This window comes from Protomyctophum parallelum, assembly GCF_964188405.1.
Source record: "Protomyctophum parallelum genome assembly, chromosome: 4".
Taxonomy (NCBI): Eukaryota; Metazoa; Chordata; class Actinopteri; order Myctophiformes; family Myctophidae; genus Protomyctophum; species Protomyctophum parallelum.
In genome coordinates, this window is record NC_139700.1 from 15,009,295 (window position 1) to 15,035,996 (window position 26,702).

A 26,702-nucleotide genomic window follows, 5' to 3' on the forward strand; every position below is an offset into this window, starting at 1 on the left:
TCATATTTTCTGTTTGGGTGTCTCTCTGTCCCAGCCTGTGTCCTTTGGGGGAGTGGTGAGTGAGGGTCAGAATGTGGCTACAGTCGGACCTGTGTCCTTTGGGGGAGTGGTGAGTGAGGGTCAGAATGTGGCTACTGTCGAACCTGTCAGAAGGGGCGGGTATCAGTGCTTTCCTTTTGTTTCTCCTGGCCCAGAACTCACGGCGCCTCCAACAAAAATACAGCAGACATCACAAGCCCTTATTCAAGAAGGGCATGGTATAACCAGCATCAGCATCGTCAAACACCACTGTTACCAGGAATATGGTTTGTTTTCGTTGCTTCAAGTGACAAATTAAAACTTGGCGCACAGCAAATGTTCATACATTTTTTTCCACCAACAATATTTACATAGGGAAAAAAAACATTTTCCAAAACAGAATATGTATATATCGATTTGTCCGCAAAAATAAAGCAAAACTCAACACAAAAACACCAAGCACACATATACATACACACAGACCTACAGTCAAATGTAAACAAAAATATAAATAAATATTATTACTCATTATTTTTCATATTAATTTTGTTACCATTGAAAGCAATGCTTACTTGAACCCTGATTAGGAGAAGTCACATCGGTTCTCACCAGATGCTTAAAACAATTGAAAGGGTGAGCGAGGGGAGGCACAGTCTGTCTGGACAGGGCTAAACACGTTTGACCTGACTGAAGCCAAAAGACAACAATAAGATTTATATACCTACTCGGCCGTAATTACACAAATCCAGAATGGAATTAAAATGGGCTTATTAGTCACAAGTTTCCGTTTAAGTCGCAAAGCACAAAGTGTACCCTTAATCCAATACTGAACAAAATATTGCAAGCAGACACGTCTCCAGAACGCCGACTCATTGGAAGTCATCTTAAAGGACCACATCACCACTTTTCAACCTATCTTCATATAATTGGTCCTCACTAACGATTATGAAAAAATAGAACAATTTTTTCCCTACTCATAGGAGGGCTGTGGGCAGTTCAGAAACCCGTCCACCAGTGACATCATCAATGGGGAATCCAAGCTAATAGAAATGGCAGGCTTTCTATTCCTGAATAGTTGCAATGGGAAAATTGAAGATTTTTATTATCTTACGATAATACAAATCTTTAAAAATTAAAAAAAATCTTGTATAAAAAGATTCTGCCTAATGATGATGACACTGGTTTCTGAACTGCCCCCACAGCCCTCCTATGAGACAGACCAAGTAGAAGAAAATGTTGGTATTTTATCATGAACATTAGTGAGGAGTGAGGACCAATTATATGCAGATAAGTTGAAGGAGAGACTCCGAATATGACATGGACAAACAATATACTCTGGTTGCAGCACATATTTTGCTAATCCCTTGGCAACAGGTGTGATACCTCTTCATCCAAAAAAGCTTCCAGTTATTTGAGCACCATGCTGAGTCAACGCAAGAAGCAGAGACGGAGAAAGGAGAGAGCTGCCTGTGGCGATGATACATTTAAGGAGCAATACACACCACAGAGGACATGGGTGGCCAAGGAAGGGAAGGACCTGCTCTTCTCTGTGGCAGTGTTGATTTTGTCCACGAAAACTATGACAAAAAATGTTCGTAAACTGCCTTTTGGATTAAATGGAAACTAAATGAAAACGAATCCATAATGACTACAACTGAGACTAAATATATTGACAATTTCGTCAACGAATAAAAACTACCAAAATGGACTAGTGGACAAGAGATCCATTATAAGGAAAAGACACATGACACATTTTACACTTGGTTGCATGCTGAAAATAGCCGATCTACAAGCACACAACGTGTCTCAGCATGACGCGTGACATTTAGTTGACTACAACTAGACTAACACTAAAACATTCCAGGTGACTAAAATGTGACTAAAACGAAATGAAAACTATTCAAGAGAATTTACTGTCAAAATCAATACTGGCATGGACCACAAGATGGTCCATGATGAATGCTAATGCAGCCATTACAAAAATGGAGTTGTACTTATGTAAAACATGTTGTCCAAAAATCCCATCCAAAAGCAGGTTGAGCTAAATCATGCACTCCAAGACATGCACTCCAAAGTCCCTCTAAAAGGCATCCATTTTTCATAGTGAACTTGTCATCGTTGTCAGGCACAGTATAATTATCTTAACCTGCACCTGCCAGTTGGCTGTAACCAGACATGTCAACATGATGCGAGGTGCAGCAAGCACCGGGGGTGCATTTCACTGACAATTTAACATTGGTAACACTGTGTATGCTATACTATGAGTTCAGTTCTGGGATTATTTTGGTTTGCCACAGGCAAAAGTAGATAGCTGCAGTATAGAGTATACAGTATCGTGCAGACTTCGAAGACATTGATTGTATTTGACAGTCTAGCCATTTAATTGCTGGCTATATGAATGAATATTAGCCTTCGTCAGGAATGAACACGTTAGTTGTATGCCCTCGAATACTTATATTTTAATATTCAACGCACATTTTCTTGTATTTACATTTGCCATAATATGCAGTGGGGGTCAGGGTCATTTTTCCGATTGCTCATTATTCCACGTTGGTCCGACTCGCCCCATTACTAATCCTGTCCCTAACCCAAACCCTGAGTCCTTAACCCAGAAACCTAACCCTAACCCCAACCGCATGTGAAACCACGTTGTCGGAATTACAAGCGGATGCAGTGGTAGAAGGCATTAAATGTAATCCCTATAGTCTCTTAGTGAGAAATTGAGAATAGAATACAGAATATTTTGTGCAGTGAATCTTGCATGTCTATTGTCTAAATAATGGAAGAAGTCTATTCACTTTGGTTAATTAACATGGCAAAATCTCTTGTTTTTTGCCCAAAAGTAAAATATTAAAATTTCTTGCATGGTTGTTTTATCATGTTAGCTTAAATGGCTCAGACACATGACCTACTGGGTTATTTAAATTATTTGTTACACTGTGCTGCATATTTTATTCACCTCAAGCCATAGCCCACGGCTGCTATTAGAGTCTTATTGGTTTATTTTTGCCAGGAATTGTTATACTTTAAACTTTATGAGGATAAACCAAAATAATTAGCCATTTATTTTTTGTTACAACATGGCTGAGTGTGTGTGAGGCTAATCTCTTAAAACACTAGACTGATACATACTTTATTTTGATGGCTGGCGCAGCAAAACTGGAAATCTGAAAATTCTCCCTTTCAGAGACATTGGTTGAATGAATGAGTTAGCTTCCTATTGTACTAATGAAAAGATTGTATACAATGTAAGGAGGAACCCAGCAGCATTTGAGAAAATATGGGGTTCCTTTATGTTTTTATTACCCTCATTGCATCCTATAGTAACTAAATGGGATGTTGTATCATGTTTTAATTCATGTAAACGTAATGTAAAGATGGAACTTGTACTGTACGGGTTTGGGGTGTTTTTGTTGTTTTTTGCTTTCATTGTTGTCCTGTCTTTGTTTTTTGTATCATTGTGGAAAAAAAGAAAAGACTTGTATGACACGTTTGTCTAAATAAAAATTTTGAGCATCACGGTACCAGTAGGCCAAGGAAGCACATTCATTCTTTTTCACATAATGTTTATATTTCTTTAAATATTAAACCTTTATAATACAAGTGAAACGAACTAGCCAATCGTAGAGCAATCATCCATTTGCAGTGCTCCACAGTCCACAGTGAGAGTATTTCACTCACATTTGCTCCCAAAAATAGAAAATAACCTCTCTTATGATTTGCAGGGCTCCTAAAAAAAGATACCGGTATGTGTGAACCGGTAATATTATTTGGTATAATGGTACAGTGTGCGTATACAAATTACAACCTATCATAATCAAAAGATAATGTGTCCCAAATATATATTTCTTTAATATATATTATATATTATAAATCCCCACCATGCCCCCAGCTTTTTCATAATTGCAAGCAATCCCAAAACAATTATTGTGATCGGTGTGGATCGCTGTATTTGCTTATTGCCTATGGACAGCTCATGCCCAAGAGAGAGGAAGATAGAGAGAGGCAGAGAGTGTGTATGTGAGAGACAGAGAGAGCTCAAGCTCTACTTGCAGGCACTTCATGAACTTCACTTCACATTTATTACAGTCTATGGAGCGCACTCATTTCTGACGGAAGAATGCCATGATTGATAAGATGAATCGTAATGGTGGATATAGCTACTGTAACGAGTTTTACTGACCTTTTCTTATAATTCACAGGGCTCTACATTGGGCGTATTTCATTCCCACTGGATTACAACCTAGCGTAATCTTTTCAACCCAAAGTGAAAGAGAATTTGTTGGAAGTCATTCGAACTTTGTAATCAGAATCTATACTATTATAACACTCGCTCACCCCATCCCCATGCTTCATTATAAGCACTCCCCAAACAATTATTGAGATTGGTTTAGATAATTGTAATTGCCTCTGGACAGAGAGAGAGAGAGAGAGAGATATTTGCAGTTTCCACTTCTGCTGTGCTGAAGCTTTTCTGGGCATAGATGGGCGGAGCAAACAAGCGCTGGAAACCGACGCATACTTCTTATTGGTTCACCAACCTACAGTATGTGCCCGCCTCCCCACCCCCCTGCAGTAATCTTTTGAAGGTCCACCACACAGCGGAGAACACTGACGTTACCACATTTGGAGCGACGCGTCACAAAATACAAGGTTCACTGAGCTGGGCTCACCCAGGCTTTTTTCCCCCCTATGAAAACAAAAAGGTCAGCGGTCCCCGAGGCTAGGGCTGACGCCACCTGCATGGTCCACTACATACAGTACATATGAGCATGCTGAATACTGCTCCTTGTATCCGTTGTTTGAAATGTAAAGCTCATTAGCATTTCATAAACTGTTTAGTTTTAGCATCCTATCTACTGTTCATAAATACTAAAGTCGTACTATGCATCATGTTGCTAAGAATAAACCCATGTCCACCTGCGGTCGAGTCATAGATGACTAATATTTGAAAACCCACAGGATTGCAATTTATCACTTTTTGAGTAGGGAATGACAGTGTTACAGTACGTTGATTCCTATGCACACCTGCTGCATATGTAGTGGACGCAGCAAAATACAATACATAACTCAACTATTAAAACAGTTTAATCAACAGGATTAGAAATCTGGGGGTGGTGTGCTACTGTAGGACAAGGTGTTTTCTTTGACCACTATGCTATACGGAACCAATGAGCATCACTCTCACTCTGCCCCATTTGCAGTCCCATGCAGTGACCGGTAAGCACTTCCTTGTGTTAAATTATTTTTAGCTGGGGACAAAACCTCTCCAAATAATGTGACTCCCGCGGCCAAGGAAGGAGATATTGCTCCACTTCCAACAGCCTAATGGGAGAGTAATATGTTGTGACACCCCGGGTACAGGCTGTCAAAACAGTGGGCCCTTTTCTATGGCTAGCCAATATTGTTCTGAAGGCTAGTGGACTGCCTGCTGAGTACATCATGGTGTCCAGCATTGATATGAGCCCTGTGTGAGACATACCTGTGGGGCGTACACTCTCACACATACCACGTACTGTACATAACATGATCCTGCCTAGACTGTTGTATGGCAATGATACATTGGGAGTGGCACGTTACACACTAGGAGCTATTCAACACATGCACTGGTTTTCTGCCACCCTCCCTCACGCTGACCATATTGTTCGAGTTAAATCACAATGACCACTAAAGCGTGACAGCCTGACAGGCTGTATCAAACTAACAACAACAAACACAGAATAAAGAGAGAGAGAGAGAGAGAGAGAGAGAGAGAGAGAGAGACGGCAGAGGGAATGCGCAGCAGACCATAAAGCATTTGGGAGACACATTTGATGAATGCACAATGCAATATATCTCAACCTAATAACAAGCAGTGGTTGCACATTTTTTTCTAAATTGAAAAGTGTCCCCTTGTTTAACAAGTCTACCCGACTGGATGTATAAATGATGAATCCCCCACATCAGAGATCGAAACTAATTCATCTGCAGTGGTGAAACTTTGGACAGAATTGACGTTGCGCCCATTAGAAACAATGATGAGTATGACGTTGGAGCAAAATGGCTGCAGTGTAAATATGTCAAGTCATTGGAGATAGCTGGGTATCAAAACTCAGTGATATAAATACAAATAAATACAAAAGTTCATATGTTATGTTATTAAACTACAAAACACCACTAAAATACACAAAAGAGTCTCTCGAAAAATCTACAGTATAAAATTATGTGTGTACATTATACAATAATTATGCCCCGACGAAAACAAAAAGATAAATGACTGTATGGCATGAAACTGCACATACTATAGGTCTGATCATTTACCACATCCAGATTTCAGAGAGACTAGAGTGGTTAATGGTGTTTCGTATGTGTTGCTGTGTCTTGACTATCTGTATCCAGGCTACAGAAAATCCCAGCTGAGCTGACTGCACCTAACAAGCAGAGCAGCTTGTACCGGTAGTGTCCTCTGTGCCACTATCCAGCACTCAGGGATCGAGCTAATGTTTGTGTTTGTCGTCGCAGTCACACGCCAACATGTATACAGTATGTTACACCTGCTCTCTGTCTGTTTTTTCTTCCCCGGCATGGCTCTGCAGGTGTCAGCTGTCTAGAAGAGGGTCTGTCTGTCTGTCTGTCTGTCTGTCTGTCTGTCTGTGCTAATCTCACGAACCACTGGACCGTCCAGCCAGATTAGTTGTGCACACTGCCATTAGACCACAAAACCACCTCCACTATTCCCTTTTCACATTAAGTTTTATACTTTTTGAGACATTTAACTTCATTACTTTCATAATGGAAGTCGATTGAGCTCTGGTCAGGTTTCTGAAACCTAGTCCCAATTTGGACTCAGACGACTGACGTCATACTGTCGATAACTGACCTCACAGGCTGACAATCCAGATTGTTCCCATGTGGATCCTGAGATTCAAGAGGTACAGAAAACATTGGCCATGTGTTGCGCTTTGGTCGAAAAATAATAAAATAACTGTAAATAATAACCCATGTCTGTCTCAGTCTATCTGCATAGCTGTTCATTTAGATGCAGAGAGTGCAGAGATTGACCCAAATGGAAGGCTCCATTTTACACTCTATAATATGACTTAAATAAACACTGGATTTTACTGTGAGCGATATTGCAATTCACCCTGACTGAGGCACAGTCCTCCTCACCACTACCGACGTCACATTGCATAATCCCAACACTGTGCCACCTGGTATCCCCACCATGACGCGTACAAAGCCCTCCATTCTGGCCCGACTCCACACACACAGCCATAGCCTGCCACTGGGGAATCCAATCGGTTCACTACCGTCACGCACACGCACATACATACCCTATGCAATGCACGCTGCATGTACACGTATACAATACACAACAAAAAACACAGACGAAGGCTGTAACAGGGAGGAACAAGGACCAGGAGGAGGACGAGATCCCTGCCCCCCCCCGAACTGCCCCCCCATCCCACGGCCGCTCCTTTCATCCCTGCAACCACAGAGCAGACGTAGCCCCGCCCCCTTACACTGCTGCTCACCCTTTCAGACACTTCTCCCTTAATTGTCACCAGTACAATAATCTTCTTTAAAACTAGCGTCATGTATACATATTATTGTTATTACATTTTCGAAAAAAGTGCAGATAGAACTTTCGCCACCCCCCCCCCCCCCCCCCCCCCCCTCCGGGGGCCGGGGCAGTGAAGGAGGACAGGGGAAAGGGGAGGATAGTAGTAAGGGGACAATGGCAGTAAGAAGAGCACTAAAAGAGAACGATTAGAAAGAGAAAAGAGAAGAGGATATTTGTGTCTTGATGTTGTTGTGTGTTGCCTCTGTGAAACACACGCATGCATGCGAACACACAAACACACACACACACACACACACACACACACACACACACACACACACACACACACACACACACACACACACACACATCACGCCACAGAAGGGTCAAAAACCTGTACTGGAACTCGAGGGGTCCTCGCAGGAGCTCTTCAAGAGCGCAGGAAAACGCAGAGGACTCATAACACGCACAGCTGCACATGCACGCACAACTCAGTTTTTGCTTCGATTTTCAGCGTTGCGTTGGAAGAACATTTTACACTGGTTCCTTCGGTGAGTGTTTTTCGTGAAAAATGACATCATCACATTTGAGGGGAGGAGGGGTGGAGTTTTCTTTTCCTTCTTTTTTTTTTTCTTCTTACATCTTCTTTTTTCTCTCTCCATGTTAGGGCTTTGTCTACGGGAGCGGGGAACCAGAAGCGATCCACGTTCATTGTGTTCCTGATATCCCAGTTCAGTAAAGTTCAGTTACTGTTTTGTATTGTTTTTTTAGACTTTTTTTTAAATCTCTATTTTTGGAGCTACAGCACGGCACCCACAGCACACAGACGACAAGGGGTCCAAAAAGGAGAATTCATTAATATTGTGCCAGAGGAAGAGAAAGAGAAGAGAGAAAAACTAAAGTATAGAGAGAGGTACGTACATACACGGATGGGGATGGTAATTCTATTTCGAGTCCAGCTGTGCTTAGGCAAATCATAACAAACCATATATTGATTGCTTTCTAAGATTTAAGCTGAGCATTTAGCCACTTTCCCGTGAAATGAGAGGCAGATGGGGTCAAAATGAGTAGGACAGACAGATGAAGACACACAGCAGGATGTGCTTTGAAAAGACGGCAACATGGGGAGGAGATATGATATTTCAATGTGTATTGAGGGAGTTCTGCCAATCTATATGCCTAAAGTGTTTGTGTACTGTGTATGTATACAAAGTATACTTTGTATGTATACAAAGCTGTACTGTATAATGTAATGTTGTTTACCTGGAGAAATCAATACAGTAGAATTACAAGAGAGTAGAACACTGGGGCTTTGCAGCGCAGTTCACATTCAAAGGGTGTTGCAAACACGGGAAAGATGAAGGGTCAATGGAGACGTAGACAGTAAACGTAAGTCCTCACTGGGGAAGTGTGTGAGGGAAGACAGACACACACACACACACACACACACACACACACACACACACACACACACACACACACACACACACACACACACACACACACACACACACACACACACACACACACACACACACACACACACACACACACACGCGCAGGATGGCAGACAAGAAAATAAGACTGTAGAATTGAGGGAAGCAAGAACGAGAGCAAGAGAGAACGGAAGAAGAAAGGATATTTAAGATACAGATTTTTCTTTGAGAGAGAAGACAAGTGTTTAAAGGTTTTAGGAGAGCAGATGGCTAATTGTACCCGTGTTTCGCAGCCTGGCAGCAAGTCAATGTTGTGCATAAGGACGGGAGTGGGACAGGCGAAGGGGAGAGGGGCGAGTGTAGCAAGCTGGGCGGTGCGATCAGGCCTTGAGAGAGTGCCACTGGGCGACGTTGGTACGCGGCCGCCCCATCATGTCTTTCCAGTGTTTTACCTCCGCTGGTCCACTCTTCCACGAGAGATAGATCTGACAGGAGAGGAAGCAAGGTGGATGAAAGAAACGAGAGAGAGAGAGAGGGGGGGGGGGGGGGGGGGGGAATGAAGTGTTAAAAATCACAAACCCTGACGAGAGCACAGAAACAACTCCTTTCATATGGTCTGATTTGACACACTGGAAAAAGGAGGATGCTCCTGCATTTAAACATTGGCTAAATGAAATGACCAGTACACTTCATCTTGAGAGAATAAGGTATTTCTTGAAAAACAAAGAGAAACAATTTGATAATGTTTGGCTGCCCCTCGTCCGTTATTTGAGTAGAAACACCTAATGGACAGGATACCACTGATGTGGTTGACTCAATCTTCATTTCAGATGTTGTTTTCCATGAGTATTTCATCATCTTTTATTCTATAGTATGCAGTGTCACTGAACAGTGTGGGTGGGAGGGATTGAGGGTTTTTCTTTTTCTCTTTTTTCATAAAGGAACATTATATCATTATATATTATAATTATTATTTGACAAAAGAAAATCACAAACCAAGGCAGTAAAACCATGATAGACTACTATGGTGTGGTCGGCCCTTAAAGATGGAAACATCGACATTTACATCTTGTTTCATTGTTATTGAGACCGAAGGTTGCAGTTAACTATGGCATTGAGCATTTCCCGTCAGTGTGTTGGTCGGGCACCATCAGTGTATCGGGCACCATAGGTGCATAATCATCAGGGATGGAGATGTGGAGACCCTGATGTCATAGTAAATGCGACCTGCTCAAACCTCAAAACCTTAAATAGATATATTTCAGAACCTCTTCTGACATTCCATATGTTGATCCTTCCCCATCCATCCTTCCTCTTCGATGTCTCCCTTTTGACTTAAACCTGTCCATTAAAATTTCAAGTGCCACCAGGAGGCCACAACCTGACCTGCCCTGGTGGAGACCTGTGCCTCGAGGGGCACTTTGTCTAGTTGTACTGTATGTACTTTTGTTTGCCGTGTTCATTCATGAATATGTTTTGTCACTCCCAAATAAAAAATAATAAAGTGTAGTACAGCAATTACGGCTGCACCTATTTCAGCAAAAAAATGTTTTAGTGTTAAACTGCATGGTTATGTAATGAGCCCTGGGAGGGAGAGCCATTTAAACAGTTTTTTGACATTTCTTTCTTTCTAGGTTTCTCACTAGGAACATCTCTGCCATCACTGCCATTAGCACTGTAGTAATTCAAATGAATGATGCAGTCAGAGTGGCAAATGTTTTAAAATTACCACACTTTAGGCAGATAAGGGTTACCTCCAGGACGACCAATATAGGGAATTCATTTTCATGTTTAATTAACAGCTTGCTGCACTAGCTGCTCCCAGTATTTGAAGTAAGAATTGAGCGCACACTCTTTCTATGCAGAACATTTTTGGGAAATTATTCTGCTTTTTGGAGGGCTGTCAAGTCTTGCTGGACCAGTGTTCGGGTGGGCACAGGATAAAGCTCCTGCTTACCACCGCGGATGCCACCGTTTGATTCTTCTGCAGTGCATACGGCTTGGCCGGGTCCTAAAACAAACAGAATGTAATTCCATTTTGGAAAGACCTTGGGCCACTTGATCCCTACTTCCTTCACAGGTGTTACCACTGATACTATAATGAAGGCTCTGCTCCATTCTGACCAAACAGAGTCAAGGTGCTACTATTGTGCGTGTTTGGCTCACTAGAAACCAGTGTTGTAACTAACTTCCTTACATCGCGTTACGTTACATAACGAAACTACTATTTGCAATAATTTGTAACCTAACGCTTTACATTTCCCCATTCCTTAACAGCGTAATAATTACTGTGCGTGTGTTAACCGCGTTATGGCGTTATTATGTCAACTTATGTGATCAGTGAAAAGTCTCGCCATGCAGCCCAGAACGTGAGTCTATCATACAGGCGTCTCTGTGCTGCTGACTGCAGTGCAGAGAGAGCGCTCTCTGTGTTGACAGTTTCGTTTGTGCAGTCATACTAGCCTCTGAGCCCACATGGCTTGATTGGCTTCACACCCTAACATGATAAAAGCACGTTGCAGAAGAGGTCATTGATTGGCTAACGTAGGGCCAGATTTCAGGGTAAGCCAATCAGAGACAGTCTACAGAGTAGGCGGGCTTACTGGCTGTGGTAAACAGTAACACATTCAGTCACAGACACACAAACCCTTGTAACGCATACACACTAGACACTACACAGACAAAAATCGCCGGTTGAACGAAAATTATAATACAGTACCACACGCTAAAATGGCAAATGCGGATCATGACAGCGAGATCGGTTGCTTTGGAGGTTGGAAATATAAACACTATTTTAGTACTTGCGGGTCAAGGATGACAAAAACATTGAGGTGAAATGTAAATTGTGTGGCGGACATAAAACATTGTCCTCAGCCAAAAAGAGCAATGCAAACCTCCTAAAACATCTCAATGCAGTCCATGAGGCTACGAAACTGGCCAAAGAAGACCCTAAATCTGATGGACCAACACCACCAAAAGTTCCAAAACAGACAAAGATTGATTTTAAATCGCCACAGAGGGAGTTGTCTTTTCTCTTACTGTGCGACAGAACAAAAAACCTTCTTTTAAATCGTTTTTTATAGTAAAGTAAAGTAGTTACTTTCATAATTTAATGTAAAGTAAAGTAACAAATTACTTTTTAAATTTTTAGATAAGTAACGTTAACTATAATTCTTTACTTTTTAAAAGTAACTTGCCCAAGTAGAAACACTCTGCTACACCAGTGGGTCTCAAAGTGTCCTTGAGTGGGTTCCAAATGTCCCCCTACGGGTGTGTAACTTATGGGCCAAGTCCTTGAAATGAAACAGTTTGAGAACCACTGCACACTAAATGGAACAAATCCTTAATTAGTATCATCGATAACACCTGTGAAGGAAGCAGGGAAGCGGTCCGGAACTAGGAAGAGTTATTCTGTGTTCATATAGCCGATTGTCCTTGTTCACGGGTGGGAATTGGTTGGGGAGGGATAGAATGGGCAGGAATTGTGTGTTCCTCCACAGAAAACAGTCAGCTCTCTGGGTGACCGTAAAATATACGAGGTGTGTAAGAAAAGTAACAGGACTGTGACAGTCCTAATGTGACCAATGTAAAAAAATGGTTTGGTGCTCAACGGCTTCATATATGGAGTATAGGGGGGAGTATGAATATACGTACCTAGCAGATAACGTAACATAGCTGGGGGTACGACTGTATACGTACTTTGCAGTAAAATGATTCATAATAAATACAATAGCCTTGTTTGACTGTTGTGTACCTTGCCAATGACATCGTTGCGGCTCAGCCTGTCCTTGTCCATGACGGTGATGATGATGGTGGTCTCTCTCAGGACATGGGCAGGCACTTCGAAGGGGAAGGACTCGTTGAAGATAGGGTTGAGGCAGCGCTTTATCGTCACAGTCTTCTTCTTCTCCACACGCTTGTCCTTGTGCATCAACCAGAGCTTCACGTAAGGGTCTGCAATGCACACGTGGCACAGGAAAAGAACAGGTTTAACCTCAACTAAATCCAGTGTGATACGCAGCAGAATAAAATGCACAGTCGTGTGTTGATCAATGAACTGAAGTTGAAACGTGTTCCGTTGAGTTAATAAAATATATTTATTATCGCCGTTGTCCTATACTTTAGCGCAATAAATACAATAAATAAACAGTCAAACGCCACACATACTCAGACCACAGCTCCAAGAGCACAGTTGAAAACTGTGTGTCTCTGCCAATCAGCAACACCTGCTGCTTGATTGGGAATGCATTAAATACCCAGGCAACCATGGCCATGCCCTAGTACAAAACCCATGGATCATATGGCTCTTACAGAGTGTATGCGTATGACATCATCATCATACCCAGAAGTTATGACAGCCCATACATCCAAACAGAAAAGTCCTATCTGATTGCATTAAATGCACTTTGCCAGTCGATTTGGGGCGGCAGTGGCTCAGGGGTAGAGTGACCGGATAGAAACCGCAAGGTTCCCAGTTCAAACCTGTTCTCCCCCAGAGTTAGTGTCGAATTGTCCTTGAGCAAGACTCTGAACCCGTATTTGCTCCTGATGTGCAGGTTGGTGCCTTGCATGCATGGTTTCCCCCGGCATCAGTGTGTGAATGTAATGCACAATCTCTGTAAAACGCCTTGGATAAAGGCACTATTTAAATGCAGCATTTACTATTTATAAAGCGGAGAGATTGCTCCTGTCTTTAAATAAAATGATGAGTCATATATTTTATATCTCAGCCTTTGTGTACTGTATTCAGGTACATAACGTTTACTGAATATGGACAAAACTTAACCCATTCTGGGAGGGAACCCCTTTTGGTGTTTTACCCCCTCAGGCCAGGAACCCATTTTTGGGTTCTGTACAGTATGTACAGTATTCAAAAATTACAAGAAATTTATGCTGCTATATAAATATTTGAAGTTTTTCAGAAAACTTAGGTCAGGCTTTAGAAGGCGTTTTTATAGAATCGGCCTTAGGCCTAGCACAAGAATAAAGAAATGTGGGCAAAAAGTGTCCAGGTTTTAACATTGCAAATGTTGACAATGGACAATGATGTGTTGTAACTGTATGGTCCTTGTTTAACAGTTTCCGTGCCGCGAATGGATTACTCCAGGTTAATGTCGCTGCCATAAAAGACTTACGCGACTTTTGTTTTATGTGTTTAATCCGCCGTAATGTAAACAAAAAAAAGAAAATTCTTTTTCGCCGCTTAGGAAGAGAGGAGGTGCATTTCGTGTTGACAATGAACCGGAAATCGTCACATGCTGTGAGCTGCTAGGGCTTCTGGGAAATTGAGGCCAATGCAAACGCATTGGGTTCAACGCCTCATGGAGGCGGGTCCTGTGCTGCCTCTTCTCGGTGTAGCAAGATGGCGGGTGGTTCGATCGTTCATAACAAACGGGGGGAGCTATTTTCGCTCGATTTTCGCGGATTAAAAGCCCAAATAATTCAGCGTGTGCTCTAAAGGTAATACAACAATCTCGGCAGTGAAGGGGGGTTGATTAAAATGCGGGTTAATCGTAAAAAACAGTCAAACTGTTAAGGAATTATCTAAAATGTAAGTTTCCATATATGCAGCACGCCAAAACATTAAAGGGACAGTCAATCTTGGTTCAATTTATCAACTACTCTATTAATTGTTGAGGTAATGAAAGGTGAGCAGGGAAGTGGATGCCTATTTACAGCCCACGGTCAGCTTGTCCTCCGTCAGTATGAAACATTCAGATCTATTTCAGTCTATTACGTCAGACAGTATCAATATTCTGGAGCAAAATAAGCATTCACCAGCACCACAATCTCTACTCCAGGACCAGGAATCAGTCCTATTCCAATAATGTGCCACTGATAACATTATGAGAAGACTGCCAGAAAACTGCGCTTGGCACTGAGCACTGAGCTGAGTCGAGACTCGAGACCATCGAGTATCCTGCTAGATATACAGTACAGTACTGCAGAAAAGGAGCACAAAAAAGAAAGCAAAAGAGAAAGAGAGAGAGATATCCCTGATGGAAGGTCACCTTGCTGTTAGAGCTGTCTGCAGAGACCCAGCTGGGGACCCAGACAGTAACCTTTCAGTGCCTAGTACACAAGTCTAGAAATATTTGAATACAACATCAGAGCATGGTTGCCCTTGCCATGAGAAAGAGTTCAGGTGCAGGACGGGTTTAGAGGGTCAAACTCAACACTTAGCACTTCGTATTCCTTTCCTATTCACTTGTTGCTTTTATTGTGTTCTCTCCAAACCTACAGCAGGTGTTTGGTCAATGAGAAGGGAAAAAACCGTGTGAGAGTGGTGTGAGTGGCACGTCCATCTCGACGTTGTTGTGAACGGCTGCATTCATTAACATCTGGACATCCTGGATGAATCAGAGAGAGTCCAAACGCAGCCAAATAAACTTAAGTCATATCATAACTAGTCAGATCTGGCCCAGAATAAACTGTATTATTTCAACTGGTGAAGACGTCCTGGAAATGACGTAAAGATCATCCCCATAAGGGGCTGTGATTTGGCCTATAGTCCTGAACGTCTTGAACGCCACCAGATGTCATCATAACGTCATAATGACATCATTTGGCTTGCTGGCTATAAATACCTGAATTGAAAAATTGCAAACGGAAGGGAGGTCAAACAAATAAGAGAAAAGGGTGGCCGTTGTACCTGAGGTGCCCCCGATGTCCATGGCTTTGAGATTGCGTGCTTTGATGATATTCACAGTGATAGTGTTGGCCGTGGGGTTGTAGCACAGGGACACCAGTAGGTCTCCTCTCCTCCCCTGAGGATGCACACGCACGCACACGTACACACACACACACACACACACACACACACACACACACACACACACACACACACACACACACACACACACACACACACACACACACACACACACACACGATAGAGCGAGGAATATGAGTCACGCAGTCACGCACTAGAGACATTTCATACTAGGGGCATATCAAAGTGCAGCTTACTCAGTGGCTCATTGTATAATCTTACAACACCGCTGCCATTTTCTCTTCTAACCCCTTGTAAACAAACGCATGGGGGGTCTAATGGCCGTCTGATCATTTGACTCTATAAGTCAGCCTACACAGCTCAACATCTCTGACAAATGATGAGGCTAAAACAGTACATCAATTAAATCAATCAAGCAATCACTTGCATTTAAAAATACTTAACTAGTAGTGGCTGAACAAGTGAATTCCATGTTCCACATAGACAGTTCTCCACTTATTACTTACACTTATTATTATCATTACTAGAATTTTGTTGCAGAGTTACGTTGCAGCGCAATATGGGAAGACTCACTCACTCACGCACTCGTCAATTCAAGTCCCCCCGGCACCGCAATGCGATGCAAAATTCCTCCACAGTGTATACTGTGAAGTTGTGAACGTGAACAGTGTGTAGAGACACAGGAAACGGAGGACAGAGAGAGAGAGTAGAAAACAGTCCCCAGAACCGGAGGAAATAACCTATTAAAACCAGGAAACCATCATTTTAGATTTTAGTTATAGCTACGCACAAATCTTCTCTTCTGGAGGTCTCCCTGGCCTGGGTGTCCGTGGCCTCATTTTGGGGGTCCTTGACACCAAACAAACTACTGATTTAGAAGTCATGCCGCATTTGTAGATTTGGCCTTAACAGCTATCCCTTGGTGGCCAACTTCACCAACCTAAACTGGCGCTAAGCACTGCAGAAGGTTGTGCGGACAGCCGAACGCATCAGCAGATGTGCCCCCCCCATCCAAACCCTGTACGGTGAACGCTGTGTCAGCTCAAGGAATCATGAAGGATTCAAGCCATCCCAACCACTGACTTGAGATGCTTGAGATGCCCCCCCCCCCCCCCCCCCCCCACACACACACACACCTTCGCCCTCTTCTCGCACTATTAAGCTCGAATTGCATCTTTCTAAACAGACTTTGTTGTATATGGAACGTAGCCTACTGTGAAGTTGTTCACACAAAGTTCACCTAACTTTGCTACTACAGGGAAAACATGCACATACTTTGTTTCACTTTTTATTTTCTCTTTTTTGCACTCTTTATTCTATACCTTTGTTTACTGTGTTTGCTGTTTTATTTCCGGTGTCCACTAGGTTTTATAATAACTGTAAGTGTAAAGGAGAAATTAATTTTGTCTGCTTGTAACCGCAACCTTATTCTTTCGGTCATGACCCACACTTCATGACCATAGGTGGGAGTAGGAACGAAGATTGCTCGGTAGACAGAGAGCTTTGCCTTCAGGCAAAGCTCTCTTTTCATTACAACAGTGCGGTACAGCGACTTCAATACCGCCCCTGCCGCTCCGATTCTCCGGCTGATTTTCTTCTCCGTCCTCACCTCACTCGTGAACAAGACCCAGAGATACTTAAACTCCTTCACCCGGGGCAATGTCTCATTCCCTACTTGGACTGCACAATCCATCGGTTTCCAGGTCCTGCACTAACTGGCTGAGCCACCAGGCAATGCTTTATCTTTTTTTTTGAGTGGTGCAACCACTCCTACAACCAGCTTGCAATGTCCTCGTACGTGTTTGTGTGTCTGTGTGTCTGTGTGTCTGTGTGTCTGTGTGTCTGTGTGTGTGAGCATGAGTATGTGACTTAAAAATAGCAGTAGGGGGCGCCAGAAACAGTGAGAGGGGTAGTGACTCTAATGAGAGAGAGTGAGAGAGAGAGAGAGAGAGGGGGGGGGGGGGGGGGGGGGGGAATTGCACCACTCAGTTCACACGTGTGTGATTTTTAATTTAAAAATGGCTTCTGAGTTGTGACCCACTGCATGTCATCCCCTCTATCTACACCCTCTTTGTGTGTGTGTGTGTGTGTGTGTGTGTGTGTGTGTGTGTGTGTGTGTGTGTGTGTGTGTGTGTGTGTGTGTGTGTGTGTGTGTGTGTGTGTGTGTGTGTGTGTGTGTGTGTGTGTGTGTATACTGAATATAGAACACATACAGTATGTATACAGTATACACAGACACACATGTATATATTGTGTGTACTATAGCCCCTACATCTGTCTCACATTGACACCCACATGCCATCGGTTGATTCCAATGGGAACCAGTTTAGTTCTTCTTGGTTCTTAATCCATGAGCCAGAGCTCCAAACGTTAATTATTAATTGAGTGGGCAAAACCATACCTATATTAGATTGTTATCACCATGAAACTTCCCCAGTTGATTACTTACACAAAGACAATGATTTATTGTATTACAATGTTTTAATTTCTAAATATGCAAAATATGAAAAAGCTACTACTGTGCCCCATGCAGCCCTCTCCCCCTACATCCATCACCAACACTCGGTGCCCCATGCAGCCCTCTCCCCCTACATCCATCACCAACACTCGGTGCCCCATGCAGCCCTCTCCCCCTACATCCATCACCAACACTCGGTGCCCCATGCAGCCCTCTCCCCCTACATCCATCACCAACACTCGGTGCCCCATGCAGCCCTCTCCCCCTACATCCATCACCAACACTCGGTGCCCCATGCAGCCCTCTCCCCCTACATCCATCACCAACACTCGGTGCCCCATGCAGCCCTCTCCCCCTACATCCATCACCAACACTCGGTGCCCCATGCAGCCCTCTCTCCCCACTGACTTACAGCGCCATCCATGCAGGGCTTCAGCTCCTTCCAGAAGGTCTTTATCTGTCCCAGCTCCACCTTGTTGAGGGGGATGGACACCTCTCCGATGGGGTCGTTCCTGCTGAAGCGGTCAAAGTCCAGCACCTGAAGGTAGAGAGTGCGTTCCCTCACCTTCTCATATGGGAAGCCTGAGACGAGACCAACAGAGATGTATGGACAACAGTAAGGTTAAGTTAGCCAGTGAGAGACACTTAACGGCTCCAGGGACCTGCACAGATAGACACCAAGGGGTGCCAAAGCACCTGCCCTTTTTCCCTCTGGACAGCAAAGTGCCCTTTTGTTCATTTTATTTTTGTTTTGTACATTGTACAGTATGTGGCACATGGTGACATCGATCAATTCTGGATTAAAAGCATTTAATATATTATTTATGCCCCAAAATCTATAAATCTCACACACTATTATTAAGGCAGCCGCACAATGTGCCATTTTTTCACTTGAGCACCTGCCCCTCAAAATGTCTGTGCACACCAATGAACGGCTCCATTTAGATATGGTGTCCAGCTCCAATTTAGCTGGTTTAATATCATGCTGTCTGGACACATAGTAGCTTGTTGAATTGCATGAAAATAAAGCGCTGGAGGACTGCACTAGATTTTAGACCTGCATCATCTGCATGGCCTATTGCCTATAGCATGCAATTGCTTTCTGACTTTTCTCAGGCCAAAAAGATACAGTAACGTATGTGTGCCAAACCACATTTTTGTTGACCAACAAAGCCATAGATGTACAGATGGGCGCAAATATAGTACATTTTGGTAATTATACAATGTGGCCGGTGGGTGTGAAAATGACAACAGCGTTGGTTGGAATCTAGCAATGATTTGGGCTGCATTTTCACGCCACTTTGCAAAGGGTGTAAAATACCAGGAAAGAATATATATATATATATATATATATATTATTATTTTTGTTTGTTTTTAGATTAATCGGCATCGGTTCGATTAATCAATCGGACCGATTAATTAATCGGTCCGATTGAACAGATCTACAAGCTCACAATATTAAATATAAAGGTATTAAAGTTAAATCTGACTCTAAGCCCTGCAGTGCAGATACCCTGTTACATGTAGTTTTCAGAATGGACAAAATTTAAACATATCGACATCGGAAGCATGTTGTGGAAGCGAATAAAAAATAATAATATATATATATATATATATATATATATATATATATATATAGAGCATCTTTATTCAGTCACACAGCCTTATTCATTAATGTCCCATTTCTACATTTAATCGAAATAGCTCGGATTTGGAAGACACCACTGACTGACCCTCAAACAGGAAGGTCTCGTTCCAGTGCGGGTTGAGGTTCTTCCTCTTGACCTTGGTCTCCAGCTTATGCTTCTTGTCGGGCAACAAGTAGAGCTTGACGAAGGGGTCCGATGTGCCGGAGAAGTCCTTGGCAGGGAGTTCCTGTCCCTTGAGGACCTTGACCGTGAGGGTGGAATCCTGGAAGCTGTAGCCAATGCTGAATTGGATGCGGCCCAGCTTCTCACTGATGGGCCCTTCGCCATCGTCATCCTCTGATCCCGGAGACAGCTTGGGGAGGGGGAGGGGGCACAGGGGTCACGTACTGTATGAGTAGTATCCACACTCACATCTCACAATGACTCACACACATATACACACACACACACACACACACACACACACACACACACACACACACACACACACACACACACACACACACACACACACACACACACACACACACACACACACACACACACACACACACACACACACACACACACACGTCTTATGATTGATGCAAAGCTGTGAGGGAGCCTCATATTTATGAAGGCATAATATGAATTAGCTAAGAGAGAGAGAGAGAGAGAGAGAGAGAGAGAGAGAGAGAGAGAGAGAGAGAGAGAGAAAGAGAGAGAGAGAGTGTTGAGCCTGACATTAGGCAGACTCAGTGAGTTTAATTCCCTCACTAATGTTCTTAAGAGGCAGGAGGCAGAGATAGAGGGAGCTTCAGACAAGCCTTTCTCCCCTGCCTCTCTGTCAGCCACTCTTTGGCTGCTTTATCACCACTGTGCCCTGAAAGGCCTGCTATCTGATGGAGGGCAACGGACAGACCCAGAGACAGAGAAAGGCATAGTGACAGTCAGATGAGAGATGGAGAGAGAGAAAGGGGTATACATATCTATATACATACATATACTGTAGCCTACTGCGTGTGTGTGTGTGTGTGTGTGTGTGTGTGTGTGTGTGTGTGTGTGTGTATGTGTGTATATATGTATATATATATATATATATATATATATATATATATATATATTAACAAGTGAGAAGTTGTACCCAACCCATGGCAAGAAACCCAAAGCCACAACAGCTACGTCGCTATTGCAACACCCACAACATCATCTTACACACTACACCCACACACACTCACACGGCAGTGACGTCACACAGTTACCCTTCGCAGTGTTGCAACGCTATCTCCTCCTATCGCGCCCATCGACCACACTCAACAACCCCCGCCAAAAATTTTTCATTGCAGTGCCACCAAAGATGCCTCCCGTCCACACTCGGCGGCAATGAATTTGTTTACTACAAACATTATCGCCCCAAGCACCCACACCCCCGGAACACTGTTGCCCTTTCACCACGCTAAATTCGCCAGGTCTATGCAAGTGAGCACAAATTACATGTGAGAAAATTCATTCACAAGCCCACAAATGCCATTCAAATGCCATTCAACACACACTACGACTCGCTTACAATTCACAAACCTGGCAACTACTACTCCGTCTTTTAATTGGCTACTAGCTTTGGCTACTAGGAATTTTCGCCTCACGATTTTGCTTATTCCTTCTAAATCTCTGTATATAAAATATCGCTCTCTCAGCGAATCTCTTAGTTACATCAACATTGTTCTTTGACAGTTTTTGCTTTGTGCCAAACTATTACAATTACACCGTTCGAATTCGCCATTTCGCCTGCCAGCCATACTGCCGAGTACATTTGATTGCGCACACACACACGCACGCCTGGAAGCCACGATCTCTCTCTCTCTTGCCACGCCACGCACGCACGCACACACACACACACACACACACACACACACACACACACACACACACACACACACACACACACACACACACACACACACACACAGGAATAGCCGTGCAGCCTATACACAGCGGCAGCGAGACAGGACGTTATAATCTAAAGTTTCATTAAATAACTGTCTTTCTCCGCACGCGCACGTGCGCACACAACATTATTCAAGTGAAATGCGTAACGCCAATATTGGGCTAATATAGGCTACCAATATGTGGGTAGCCTACAGGGATTTACCCACGGAATGAATATATATATATATATATATATATATATATATATATATATATATATATATAATCATCTATACCAGGGCTGCCCACTTTTACTTCAGAGCTACTTTCAAAACGACCAGCTCATATACCCACCAAATAAAACTATCATCCCATTGCTGAAAATAGTTACAAAATGTAATTGAGGAGCCTTTCATAGGCTACATACAGTGGTGTCCCGTTCGTGTGTACCAGGCTGACTTCTATAGGTTTTGAAAGGTACCTTTCATTTTTTTATTCTTTATTTACCCAGGGAAGTAGCTGAGCACAGGTGCTCATTTTCAGCAACGCCCTGCACATCGAAACACACACACACACACACACACACACACACACACACACACACACACACACACACACACACACAAAATGTCATGTCAAAGGTACCTCTGGACGCCACACCTCTGATGGGTGGGGTTTAGTCTTAAGGGGTGTGTTTCTTTCACCCACTGTGTAATACAATAAATGGACGGTAGGTGGCAGTAGTACAGAGGCCAGAGAACTATAAGACAAACGCACATGGAATGGGAAATAGAGGGGGGGAAATGGAAATGGTAGGGTTTTTATTTTTGGTATTTGACTTTGCTACTGATGATTGTACGCAACAACAAGTATTGCATTGTGTGTTTGAGCTGACAGGCCCTTTTTGATGTCAATCAATCAAGTCATCTCAGGTCATCTCAAGCGGCAGATGCAAAAATCTTTTTTTATATTAAAATTATATATATTTTTAGGGCCATGTCATGTGGTCTAACTGCAAAGCCTTTGTGATCTATACTGGTAGATCCTGATCTACCTTTTGGGCACCGCTTAACGTCAGATCAGCGGTTTTGTCGGCCAGCGCCAAAAATGCTCCCCGACAGCATAATCGGAGCAAATACCGGGCAGTGTGTATGAGCCATAACGTGTTGACTACACTACACTACACTAATAAGGACACATAATAATAACTAATCTAACCCATCCGTTACTACATGTGGAGTCAACTCCCGCAATTTCCTTCTTCCCATAGTGCGCGGCAACGTAACTCTGGGATGAGCGGCCGCGAAATTCTAGTATATATATATAAATATATATATATATATATATATATATATATAGAGAGAGAGAGAGAGAGAGAGAGAGAATCCTCAGTGTTCATTTAAAGGTGCTGTAAGTTATATTATTTGTTTAAAACAAAATGTTTTAGTTAAAAGAAAACGTTAAACTGTATATTCTGATAGTATTCACTGCTATAGAATGTTAGTTGTCTCCAGCTCTTTACAGTAACAAACTGAACATACATTTTCAGGTGAGTCATCACCAATTTCATTCAATCAGGAGTGAAAATGCATTTACCAACTTCAGTTTCGTAGTGTTGTTCTATCAATCCCTTTCCAATTTCACTTCGTTTAATTTCTATCCTGTATGAGTTTTCTCCCCTGAAAACCTGAAATGCATTTTCTGTTCACTAATAAGCTGGAGAGATGGGGAGACGTCACTGAACAAACAGTCACTACAGCACTCAGGTTTCCCAAACACTGGGTTGCGACCTATTTATGGATCGCAGACACATTGTTATGGGTCCACTTATTTTTGGTTTCCTACATTTGGTTTTTAATGATTAGGCCTATTTCTAAACATTTTCAAAAAAGATTCCCAAAAAAACTTTATTTTTTTTAATAAATAAATAAATCCATATATTAAAACAAAAATATTTAAGAAATAGTGAAAATAGCCGATCTACAAGCTTGTAGATGTGCCATTTTCACTAGTTTGGGTCCCGGGCGAATATAACATTTCTGTTTTGGGTCACAGTCTAAAACGTTTGGGAACCACTGGTCTACAGCAATGATTACTAAAATAAAAATCACTACAGTACATGTAAACGTTGGTCCTTTCTGGGTCAATTTATGGTAAGATGAACAGGAGTTTACTGTGTGGGAAGATGGGCTGAGAAGCACCCTTCACTCTAGAGGTCCTTTCAGGCGGGGAGCGAGTAACGCAGGCGATGTCGCCTGGATCAACGATAGGTCTGCTCATGAGGGGCGCGGGACACGTAGCGTAAAAAACCACAGCACAATCCAGGTCTAGTCGTCCGCGGGGCGAAGCATGCCTGTGACAATTTCACGGAACCGCGCACATGAAAATATGCTTGCGTAATCACCCCTCAACCTCAATAGCCCCCGTCTGTGAGCCCCCCTCCCCTTCCCTTGTCTCCTCTATCATTTTGTTTCTCTGTAAGGATGGCACAGATGGGGACCCTGTTGCGTAGGGAGTGAGATAACACACAGAGTAGCAGGGCCATAAGGCCACTTAGTGAATGGAGAAGCTGGTACCATACCCCAAATCTGCCTCTAATGAGACTCAATGCTAATGACTCTTTGACTAGGCCTGTTTAAGGAGCAGCTTGCGTGCATGAGTTGCAACACTCTCTGAAGAGCGTAACAAAAAATACATAAATTGGTTTTCAGTTGACTGGCTGAAAAATGTTACACACAAAAAATCCCCATAATGAGGTACTATTTTAGACATGTTGACAGGGCTTTTGTTCCTGTCTGGCAGATGAGCCACTGTGAAATATCCACAGTCACATTCCACACCTGGATTAAACAACGCGTGAGTCACCTTGAGTTACTGTAGGTTGCTCCTGTGTACTACTGTAAGCCTGTCTGCGTCACTGTCTGCCGTGACGTTATGCACCAATATGGCCTCCGCAGGCAAGAGTGACTCAGCAACCTAGCAGCCCACCTTGATGATGGACGGTCACCTCACCTCGCACAGCCGAGGGTGGTGGCAGGAGGAATGAAAGGCACAGATCAACAGATATGTGTACATGTGTGGTGTTGTAGTGGTGGTGGTGGTGATGATGATGGCTCGTTCAGGGGCGTCTTACCATCACCATGTCTCCGGTGAGAGAGTTGGCCAGGTCTGTGACGGAGGAGCGGCCATCGGCGTCAGGGGGCTTGGGGCCCTTGGGGCTGTTAACTGGCTTATTGCCCCTGCAGGTAATAGAGAAAGTAGGTTGGTTCAAAAAAGAAAAACAGAGAGTCTCACTCCTCTCCAGTCCAGAAAGAGAGTGAGAGCAAGGGCACATCTGAGTACAACCTCCACTTCTTGTGGCACTTGAGACTACCTATCAGAATTTAGACGCAGTTGGCATTGGACGGAGTTCTCATTTCCGCATGGACAGCACTTATTTTACATAATACAATGAACAAAGCAAATACCGGTAGGCGCTGCCAAGTCCTCCACTGATTAAAAGCTGGCCCCTCGAGTAAGGATATTTGATGTTGTGAGTCCTGCTTGATGCTATTTGGACACTACAATGTGCATTCACTAGGGCCAAAATTGCCCCTAGTAAGGGAGTACCGGTAACTATGTCTCCCACAAGCTACGTAGTAAAGATACTTTGAAACCGTGAACCACATAGAGCTCAGTTCTCCTATAGGTCAACACAAATGGGCAAATTATGTCAACCTACTATTCAGTGAATGAGCCCCTAATTCCCTGTGGACACACAAACGGGACACACAGATATAATGACACGTATAGTAACATACTGTTGTATACAGTAAGACAGACATGTACAGCAACACGGACAGGGACAAGACATTGAAAAAGAAGAGCGGAACAACGTGGCAGACATTGTACATTCTGTAAGGCGTGTCTGTGTCAGTGTGCTATTAAACCTCTCAGTTAGGAAGGGACAGCAGCAACACAACGGGAGGAAAGGGACATTGTAGTATAGTATAAAGAGAGCGGAACCATCTCCCATGGCGAAGCTGGTACTTATAGGCAGCAATTGTTAATAGATGTTAAATTAAGTGCCTTTGCAACAGGAATGTTAAAAGAAAAAAAAGAAAAAAAAAGAAATAATAATAATAAATGTTATTGTGAGACAAATGTTTAGAGAGAAAAACCTTGATGTTCATACAGTATATCATAACAAATAAGAGGTTTCACAAAGTTAAAATGAACATAAATAATAATAAATAATCATATTGAAAGAGAATGATGAGGCGTAAGGAAAGAGAGGAAATGGAATAGAAAGAACAAGAGCTACAGAGATCAAGTGGACAAAGAATGCTCCATAAAAGACTGGTCAAGGCACATTGAGAGGCATCGTCAGGCAACAAAACCCACAAAATGTAAACAGTAAACATCGAGAACAGGAGAAATTACACCAGGACGTTAATGAAGAGAAGAGAAATGTACACAGACGCTGAGAGAGAGGATGCTCAATTTACAAAGAGAGGAGGCGCACGCACGCACGCACGCACACGTGCACGCACCCACACACCCACACACCCACACACACACACACACACACACACACACACACACACACACACACACACACACACACACACACACACACACACACACAGAAGAATGATGATTAGGACTGTAGAGAAGACAGACAAAGAGAGAGAAAGTAGCAAGCTGGAGTTAAAACATTTATCTGTACCAGAATATATATCAATAGCGTGAACAGTGAGGTTTACAGAACCGAAAACCAAACAAGAGAGTGAGATCTTAACAAACAGCACATCAGAGAGAAAAACACAGCTGCAAGAAAAAGGTGAGAGGGAGGGAAGCAAGAGAGGAAAGACGGAAGGAAGTAAGGAAGGAAGGAAAGGAGGAAGGAAGGAAGCAAGGAAGGAAGAAAAGCCTGTAAAAAGAGGCTTAGTTTGTTCAGTATTATGAATAGAAGATAAAA

General features: G+C 43.0%; 1 protein-coding gene across 1 annotated transcript in view; it reads right to left on the reverse strand.

Annotated features, from left to right (window-relative positions):
- Positions 1–9,377: 9,377 nt before the first annotated feature.
- syt7a (synaptotagmin VIIa) overlaps positions 9,378–26,702 on the reverse strand; it is a gene marked incomplete at both ends in the record, with an annotated part of 104,872 nt that continues 87,547 nt past the window's right edge. The window contains 6 exons of the mRNA XM_083763305.1: positions 9,378–9,482; positions 12,752–12,951; positions 15,650–15,764; positions 18,601–18,770; positions 19,922–20,189; positions 24,876–24,981. Of these exons, the coding sequence (XP_083619431.1) occupies positions 9,378–9,482; positions 12,752–12,951; positions 15,650–15,764; positions 18,601–18,770; positions 19,922–20,189; positions 24,876–24,981 (964 nt within the window). The remainder of the gene's footprint in view (positions 9,483–12,751; positions 12,952–15,649; positions 15,765–18,600; positions 18,771–19,921; positions 20,190–24,875; positions 24,982–26,702) is intronic.